Genomic DNA, 10,248 nt, shown 5'->3' on the forward strand with positions numbered 1-10,248 from the left:
CATGTCTTCTCATCTAAAAGGCATCGCAAAATCATCCATGAATGATCAAATGCGTAAAGCATTACAAACTTCACATTTTAGTAAATTACCACAATATTTATAATTGTAATATTTATGAATTATTAATTTAGAGTTTTAATGGGACCTAATATTTATAAAGGAATTTTTCAAAAAATTATTATTTTATTATCTTATCGAATTTGATGATTTTTTACAAAGGCCCAAGTCGGGACCGGAAGATTTTATTATTTTAGAGAGTTTATTAATTTATAGAGTATTAATTTATAGAGGTTTTACTGTACTTGTTCACGAGCTAGGAGTGGGAATGTGGGACACGCAGAGCTCGAAGGAGGAGGAGAGAACCATGTGTACATAGACAACATCCAAGAGAACCCTACCTGCTCACAACCTTCAGGATACACAAATGAATGTCCGTGAAGATCAAGATCATAGAAGCTTTGGCGTTCCACCTCCACCACTGCTGATCCTGAAACCCGCAATCTGCTAATGAGCTCGAGCCCCCATGCCTTTCTTTCCATGTTGGTGTATGATTTCGTTGATATCTTCTACACACAACTAGGGGTGGGCGTCGGGTCGGGTTCCTTGGGTTCGGGTTGGTCGGGTCGGGTACCCGACCCCGAACCCGAGTAGGGCGGGTACCTGGTTAGCCGTCGGGTACCCGACAGTCGGGTTCGGGTAGTTGTACTCTAGGTTTTTTTTTAATTATTATAAAGCAATGAAATTTTATTCATAAAATATATTGCAATGGCAAAGAATCACAAGAGACATTCAATTTTTGCAAACATCATTAGCAAACAACATGAACAAAATAATCCATCAAGTCATTACATTCTAAATTTCTAATCATCAATTTACAATTACATGTGAAGTACTAGATCTAAAATAGTCCAAACTCCAAAGTAGTCCAATCAAATATCAATTATGGTTGAATCAACTCGAAATTTTGTCAGCTCTACAAGAAAACAAACAAAAAAAATTGAGATTAATATAAATAAAAGTATATAGAATTTAATATAAAACAAAGCAAAAGAAAAAATAAAAAGTACCTTGCTCAAACATTTCAATTTCACTTAAATCTTCTTCTATGCTTATTGGCTTGGAATCTTTACGGATCCAATCTTGAGCACAAATAATAGCTTGAACAATTTTAGGAGATAGTGAGCTCCTAAATGCATCAAGAACACGTCCACCAGTGCTAAATGCGGCCTCTGAAGCAACAGTCGAGATAGGAACTGCCAATATATCTCGAGCCATCTTTAAGAGAATCGAAAACCTCTAAGTGTTCACTTTCCACCATTTTAATATATCAAACTTTTCCCTATACTCTTCGACATCCTCACTGAGATACTTTTAATATATCAAACTTTTCCCTATACTCTTCGACATCCTCACTGAGATACTTCTCTAACTCTGATTTCACATGATCTTTTCCCCCTGTCATGTACATCATGTACTCTTGTTGTAAAGAAAACCTGCGAGTCTCATTGTCTTCATCATGCATAAACATTTTCTTTGATGAGGAAGAAGATGAAGAAAAACGACTAGACGATGAACCCGGGCTTTCTAAAGTTCCTTGAAGAGCGTGTCCATATCTTAACTTGTAATCATTGAACAACTCATGAAGACCATCTCGTACTCTCTCTTTCAGTACATCACTTTGTCCAATACCACCATATAATTTATCAAAGGAAAATTCTATAAACCCCAATTTGTGACGTGGATCAAGTATCACACCATAATACAAAACCGTATTCATCTTTTCAATTGATCCCCAATACATGTAAAATTTTTCTTTCATTTTTCTTGTTATATCACTTAATTCAACATCATCACTATTCAACAATCTTCGGAGAAGCAAATCAACTTCACATATTTCATGAAACACAATATTAGATGTGACATATGAAGAACCGGAAATGCACAATGTGAGATTTTAAAAATGCTTCAAAAACTTCAATAACATCTTTGCCCTATCCCAGTCAGATTCAATAGGAACCCCATCAAATGGTTTCTTTGAAAGATCAGTTCTATAAGCAACATCTATATCTTCATAAGCATCAAATGCCCTTTTAAGACATATCGCAGCTTCTAACATCAAGTAGGTGGAGTTCCATCTGGTAGGTACATCAAGAGACCATCAAGTAGGTGGAGTTCCATCTGGTAGGTACATCAAGAGACAATAACTTTTTTATTTCCATAAATTCAGCACATTCTTGAAATTTTTTGTACCTAGCGGAGAGTTTCTCACATACCTAACTGCCCCTCTAATACGAGATATTGCCTCATGCTCATCCTTCCCTTTCAAACCATCCTGAACCACAAGGTTGATTATATGTGCTATACACCTCATGTGCACATATTTTCCACCTAAAATATTTTGACCCCAGTTTTCAAGTTTCTTTTTCAAATAAACCATAGCTCCATCATTAGAAGATGCATTATCAACAGTAATCGTAAAAATCCTATCAATACCCCATTCAAGCAAACATTTCTCTACTAACTTCTTCACTTTTGTGTCCGATAATTGGACAAAAATTCAAAATTCTCTTATGTAAATTCCAATCATCATCAATAAAATGAGCAGTGAGACACATGTAATTGACTTTTTGAATAGATATCCAAGTGTCTGTTGTAATGCAAACCCTTTGAGCATGATTTTTAATAAATGACTTCAATTTTGCTCTTTCATTGACATACATATGGAAAATGTCTTTTGTTATTGTCCTTCTTGATGGAATAGCAAACATTGGACAAGCCACTGACATAAAATGTCTAAATCCAGAATTCTCAACCTTTTTAAATGGGAGCTCATTTACAACCAACATATAAGACAAAGCCTCTCTAATTTTCTCTTTATCAAATCTCCAATTGACAAGAGGGCCTCGTTTTCGCCTAAACGAATTGATTGAAAAGACAATCTCGTCTGATTGGTGAAAACATCATGAGGTTTATTCTTGCAAGATTCAAAGTGGTTCTTTAGATGCCTAGTTCCATGTACTTTTGGATCGGCTTTGATTTTCCTAGTACAATATTTGCATCTAGTCTTTTGTACTTTATCTTTTTCACAGTAAAATTTATGAAAATGGTCCCACCAAGGTGATCTAGAAGTCACTACCCTCTTTTTTCTTTTCTTAGAATCAAGTGGAATATCGTCCTCATCCTCTGACATATCCATACCCTTATCAACATCAAAGTCAACATGATCACCACTGACCTAATTATGAACCATGTTCATATTTATGCCTTGATCTTGAGCATCTGATAAGTCTACAGTAAGTGAATATTGAGATTGAGAATTTGAAATCTGCAAGATTAAAACATCCACATGTAAGATACATAAGATCCCGTAATCAATGGACGAAAAGTATATTAACCCTAAGAATTCATGAGAATCAATTTTAATATGAAGCACATTGATTATGCATGAGTTTTCACTGTTCAAATTATGAAACAAATTTTTAGGGTGAAAAGCTTATATGAAGGGAAATTTGATGTGATTAAATGTGAGAGCTCATGTTTATTCTAGGTGAACTTCAGACTTGTATCTTTTGCAATGTTTTCAGGCAATCGCAGCAAAGGGGGGTCATTTCCTAGAAACTCCAGTATCAGGTAGCAAAAAACCTGCTGAGGATGGTCAACTAGTTATCCTTGCTGCTGGAGAAAAGGTGAGAGCTCTTGTTATAACACTTATGTCACTTAAACATTCATTCCCTTGGGCTAACTAGGCAGCCTCTGTAAAGTCCTATCACATTGAGATAGGAGATGAAAATAATTTCAGAGTCTTCCCTGTCATACGTGTAGAAGCAATTGGAAATTTTAATATCTATGTTGCTTTCTACAATTTTAATTACATCTTGAGCTGTATCTCATGAATTAAAGTTTCTTAATAGACAAAAAGTATATTAACCCTTTATTTCTTAACAATTCCTGATTTCATTTTGGTATAAATCAATTGTACATACCAAAATGAAATAGAAAAAAACAGAGAAGCAAGTTAAGGAAGAAGAGGTTTACACCAAAATTGCAGAAACACTATATAATATAAAGATGCCATTACCGTGTGTAGGGGTGGGCCGACGGCAACAGGACAGGCGGCGAGTGGTGGCTGGCAGGCTAAGAGTCTCGGGCGACGGCGACGGCGACGGTGAGAGAGAGGAAGAAATGAAACACAGGAGCAGGAGCAAGAGAGTCTGAGAGAGAGATGGAGACAGGAACCCTATTAAAATTTTCCCCCTTTTGATGTCGGTACCCGATCGGGGTAATCGGCTTGGGTTTTAAAATCCGAACCCGATCCGACTAAAAATAGGCGGGTTTCGGTTTATCCGAACCCGCCATAAAAACCCGAACAAACTGCCATGTTTTACCCGAACCTGATCGGGTCGGGTTGGGACCCAATGAACCTGACCCGATTGCCCACCACAACCACGAATGAATATAGCTCTAACCTAAGTAGCGTAACAGTTTCCATGTTTCTTTACATTTCCACACCTCCGGATGCCCATACACACCAGCAAACCTCCACTGTTAGACTCTTTATCTACTTTAATCGAGGCATTTGTGTGATTTTGAGAGTATGATTATATTCATACCTCAACATGTTTATCCCAAAGCAATATAAGACCACCAGATTTACCTTGGGAGTCTACCCCCACTCCATAGTAATTCAATCTTTCCTTCAACTTGTCATGTCTCCTCTTCTAGGACTTAGTTTTGGAGAGGAAAATCAAGCTGAGGCTATGGAGTTTTAATAGATCAACAAGGTTTCAACTGTCCATGGGGCCCCAGACCCTACCAGATCCAGCTAAGGATTTTCATAACTCCTGGCGAGATGCTCCGTAGTCTCAGCCAATAAAAAATCTGAATCCTCATCGACCAACTAAGCTCATTTTTTACCACGTTACTCGCCCATGCACCCAATCAATTATAGTAATGCCTCGTTCCCTTTTCCGAACGGCCATCATGGCCTTGGAGCCAATACGCCTCCCCCTTTTCTAATAGTGCCTCTCCTACCACCACCTCTCGCTGCAAACATGAGATGAATATTGATAAGAACTGTTTCTGATAGTGCCATCGAAGCATGATAGGCCACCATATTCTTGATTAGCTAAAAATGTGACACAACTCCCTCTCTTCCACGATCCCTTTGCCCCTGGGCATCACCTCACCACGGTTCGACGCGTTCATGTCCATATTGCACCTAGGAGCCTAAACATTGATCTCTACCACTCTCTCACTATCCACACTGGCGCCTAACATTGTTGGTTGGGAACTTGCACCATCATGTACAACAAACACCCCAAAAGTCTTAGCTCCTTTTCTATTTGAACCTCGTTGAGTAGACACCAATAACGTCTTCTTTCGTCTATTAAAACTTAATGCTGCTTTAGGATGAAATCTATTTGGAATTGTGGCTCTCAGCTAGGGGCCGAAGGGAGTATTCGTGCCTGGGTTTTGAAAGCCTTCTTCGAAGTGCTTCAAACAGTATTTCACAATGTGACCTAAGCATCGACATAACTAGTAGAAGTTGGGGAGCCTCTCATATGAAAACGTCACCATATGCTCCTCTCCCATGTAGTCTTAAGTTTAAGTGCCCGAGGTAGCGGGAGAGTGACGTTGATTGCAGCCCTGATTACACAATGTTGCCCCCCATGCAGACCATAATAGTTCCATCTCCAAGTCTCTAAATTTCCCGATTTTGTTGCGAATAAAAGCTGCAATCCCAAGATTAATCTTAGTCAGAGGCAAATCATGTACATCAACATAGAAATCAGACCAACCAAGGTCGACGTGCATCAGATTCTCATTCACGTCAATGCCGCTCAAGACTAACACGTTCTTCTCAAAACTCCATGGGAACATGATTAAACCTAAGGAGGAATTGGTCGGTAGGGAGTTGTTTGATCTCCATACCCTTCACCGACAAAATTGTGCTCCGTAATGATGCGCACTGTCCCTCAAAGTTCACCGTTCTCCTGGATAAAAGACAACCCACCAGGCAAAGCTAATAATATGTTAAATTAGATTGCCAAAAGAACATCTGGAATGTCCAACTCATCCACCTCCTCTTCCCCTAACTTAAGAGCATATCTCAATCTGTTAGTGATCGATTCCACATCCTCCATGATCAGTGATACGTGGAGTAGTAGAAAAAGAAAGAAGACGATCAACATAAGCCCTGAATGAATCCTGACATCGTCGAAAGCTGAAGAGGGGACACCTGAAAGCCAGAAAAACCAGCAAGAAGCAGAACTATAACAAGAAGACCACACTAACAAACTAGACAGAGAAAAAAAAGGAACAAAACAGTAAGGAAACTAGAAACACAACCCTAGCAAGTTAGTATAACCAAAAGGAACGATACGAGAGCAAAGCGAACGAAACTAGAGAAAATCCTAACACTAATCCCTAACTATAACACGAAGACAGAGAAGACCTACAGGCACCGAAAAGGATAACAACAGTAAAACTAAGATCAGATGGAGAAGACGGCTCAAATCTCACTGGTTCGATCATCGGTACAGTACACTGGCATCGGCTCCTGTCAAAACGACGGACCCCTCAAAGCAAAGGGAATGTAGACTCCCATGCAGGAAGAATTACTAGATAAATTTTAATATTTAACATACTCTAAAATTCTTCATAAAAATTCTGTTATATAATGTTTCTTGTACAAGATCGAAGTAATGAAAAAAATAAGTATTGAATACTAAAGTTTATTATCCACTTATCCTGGTGTTTTCATTAAGTATATTTGTACTGTTAAAATAGTTTAAAAAATAACTAATACACATCAACAAATAAAAAAAATAATTAATATGAGGTAAGGTAACGTTATTGGAAGGTAATAAATATTCCTAACCTTAAAACTAATATATAAGGTTATTTTATTCAAATTAAAAAAAAAAGAAAGAAATTCAGACATAAATATAATATACATCTCTGTATCTCCTTAGGATGACTCTCAAGAAAACAAAATTGTAATCATATCATTGATATCAAGCCAAAATCCAAATATATTTGTGTACAGCAAAATTAATGGTGACTAGAATTTTTCCTTTGTAAAATCATTCCTTGAAATTGACACAGTTATAAGAAGCAATCATCCAAGAATGATTTTAACCAAGCCTAGATCAAATGACAGGATTTAAATGAGTATTTTTTCCCCCTAAGATGGGGTTCTGAGGTTGAGACCACAAGCTTCTCTCCATTTTATGAATGATTCACAACCCAAGAGCTTGACGATTTTATCTTCCTCCATAATTGGGACAAAGACTTAAGAAGTCATAACACGTCTCTTTGGGACAGTCAACGTTTCGGTCTCAAATTTTTTTCAAAAGATTTTATGTTTGAATTTTGGTGTGTGCATGAGTTGAGTATGTGTATTAATTAAAAGTGAAAGAAATAAAAAAAAAAAAAAATCACAGACACTAGAATGGATAATTTCTAATTGTACCATTAAATTAGTTTTGGTACTCCATTAATTTTAGTCCTTGGTATTTGTTATTTTCATTAGTTTTCTAGCAATCTTTATTAATTTAACCGTAAAATCTAACGAAAAAGAATAATTTAAAGGGAAATTAGGAAGGACTTTAACAATAAAAGGCCATATTTTGTAGGAACATTAATAAATAAGAGAGGCCTGAGAGAGTTGAATTAAAGAAAAATTAGCCAAAATTGAGAGGAATGAGGATGTGAACATGGAAAAAATATATCTGAGTATGGAATTAAACTTTGATCCAAACCTTCTTACACAAAAATAAATTCGAAAAAAAAGTTTTGGGCCTGCTCTAATTATTGGGTGAATCTTAAAATAACTAGTATCTATTAATTTCATATTTACCCCGTAATCAGGACATGCCCAAAACCTTCTTTTTAAATTTACTTTGGTCTAAGTCCTTAATAAAAGTTCAATACACACATAATTGTTGTAGTTAAGAAATGTAAGGGATCAAATTGATGAGGCTAAAATATAAAATGCTAAAACATTTAATATAATAACATAATTAAAGTACGAAAAATGAAATTATCCCTCATAGTAGAAAGTAAAAACATGAGTCTTTTCATTATTTTCTCCACGCATCCTGCATGTCCTGCCTTTTGTATATTATATATTATTATATTTTTTTTATTTAATTTTAATTTTTTCTATAATATTCATTACGTTCTCTCTAATTTTTTCATTAATATAATTTGCTCCTAAATATTATAAAGAACTTTAAAATTTAGTTCGGATTTCAATCTATAATTTATTTATAATTGAATTTAAATATTTTAAAAATTATCAGTTAATCTTTCAATGATGTGCAAAAATTAGTTTAATGTCACAACCCATTATATACTCTTCATATTACGCAAGTCGGGGTCTTTACTTCATACTTTGCAAGTCTAGTCTTTCCATTAACTCTCTTCATATTCCACAAGTCTGAGTCTTCCCATTATCTCTCTTCACATTCCACAAGTCTGGTCCTGTCCTCATCCTCTCTCATATTCAACGTCTTTAGTATTTGGTTGGGTTTGTAGAGTCATGATCTAATATGCATTTATATTTAAAATATAGTTTGAATTTTTCAAATATATATTAGGATAAAGATTCATTTGGAATAAATCCTATCTGAGATAGAATTTATAGTCTTCCATATTATATATTGGGACATGAACTCCTATTAAGGAAAAGGTTGAGTATACCTATAAATAGATACATAATTGTGGGGTTAATTATTTTTTTATTAATAAAAAATAAGTGAATTATATTAATATAATTTATTTAAATAGTATAATAAAAATATTACGAGTCACGATTAGAAACCATGATTCGAATTATTTTTTTTTTTTTTAAAAAAAAGGCTGAAGTCGTGGTCTGAAATCACGACATGGGGTCGTGATTCGAAATCATGACACCAAGTCGTGGTTCCTACCCACGAATTGGTTATTTTTTATTTTTTTATATTTTGTTTAATTAATTTTTTTATAAATTAATTATAAAAAATTAATTTTTGACAATATATTAAAGTCCAAAAAATTATTAAAAATTTTATTAATTTAAAAAATTACAATTAAGTATACAAATGTAATAGTGTATATTTTTTTGTACAATTGTAAAAAATGCAATGAACTATATAATTTCAAATGTTAAAAATGTCCACCCGTTCCAGATTGCGTCTGTGCCATTGACGACGAGGTCTTCTTATTTTCTCGTCCACATTTTGCATTGGATCATTTTGCGCCTCATTATCATCACTACCGAACCGACTTGATGTTGTTACAGAACTAGACTCCACATTATCACGATATGCACTAATGATGAAAATAAAATCCGTGAAATATTGTGTCCTGGTGCATATGGTTGATTAATACCAAGATCAAGGTCAAGATGTACTTGTGAGAAATAATCTTGTATTTGGTTTAGCATATATGGAGCCGATTGAAACCAATCATCTTGAGGTGGTTGAGGCATGTAGTAATCTTGAGGCGGTTGGGGCACGTAATAATCCTGAGGTTAATATATTGTTGAAGGACCAGCTATATCCACCAAAATATCATGACGTTCAACTGAACCAGTAGACATTCGGCTAGAACTCTTTCTTTGCCTGTGGGATCTTGTGGTAGCGTCATCGGATGGAGAAGCAATTTGTTGTTGGTGATGGGTTATGGCTTCCTTGATAATGTGTAAACCGTGTTCGAATCTATCCACCAATTGACTATATCCTTCAATATTCAGTGGTCTAGATTGACACAAAGCTTCAAGGGCATTCACCTCGTCTGCCTGATTATTGTAGAAAAATAATGAGTCTTTTGTTGTAAAAATAGATATTTAAAATAAAGTATGTGATATTATATAAGAACGTACCACGACTTGCAACATAGGTACTTCTCCAGGTTGGTACCCACTTTCCATACGTCTATCAGTAGATGATGATACGAAATTTCTTGTTATATTGTAGTACCATTCTTAATAACCTTGTTTTGTTTCTCTTCTATTGAAAATGGGTGGCCTCTGTACAATCTTGTCATATCGTCTTTGCCATCTGGTGATGTATAGTATGTGTTGCAGGTGCCTATCTATGGTCGTGTGATTTTTTCTAGAAATCGGACGGAGGCTCATACCCCAAGTATTCGTCGCTTTTGGAATATTTTGCCTCATCTCGAATTGGCGAAGAACCCGTCCGGGACGATGCATTTTAACTATTAGATAGAATATCAATGGACATGATGATCTCTACAACTGGG

At 35.6% G+C, this 10,248-nt stretch overlaps 1 protein-coding gene across 1 annotated transcript; it reads right to left on the reverse strand.

Annotated features, from left to right (window-relative positions):
* On the reverse strand, window positions 1,358-5,880 carry LOC105156926 (zinc finger BED domain-containing protein RICESLEEPER 1-like). The gene is made up of 4 exons (XM_011073196.1): window positions 5,678-5,880; window positions 2,274-2,483; window positions 1,974-2,135; window positions 1,358-1,865 (listed from the first exon to the last, which is right to left on the reverse strand). The coding sequence occupies exons 1-4, from the start codon at window positions 5,878-5,880 to the stop codon at window positions 1,358-1,360; spliced, it is 1,083 nt and encodes a 360-aa protein (XP_011071498.1).

The sequence above is a fragment of the Sesamum indicum genome, linkage group LG1 (assembly GCF_000512975.1).
Source record: "Sesamum indicum cultivar Zhongzhi No. 13 linkage group LG1, S_indicum_v1.0, whole genome shotgun sequence".
In the NCBI taxonomy this organism is placed as follows: Eukaryota; Viridiplantae; Streptophyta; class Magnoliopsida; order Lamiales; family Pedaliaceae; genus Sesamum; species Sesamum indicum.

Bases quoted from the DNA above. Each gene is read 5' to 3' on its own strand.
- LOC105156926 (XM_011073196.1), bottom strand. From the start codon at position 5,880: ATGTTCCCATGGAGTTTTGAGAAGAACGTGTTAGTCTTGAGCGGCATT. The intron at 2,484-5,677 runs GTCTGCATGGGG...GGGTATTGATAG, and splicing joins TTGGAGATGGAACTATTATG to GATTTTTACGATTACTGTTG. The intron at 1,866-1,973 runs GTTTTTGAAGCA...GCTTCTCCGAAG, and splicing joins AGGGCAAAGATGTTATTGAA to ATTGTTGAATAGTGATGATG.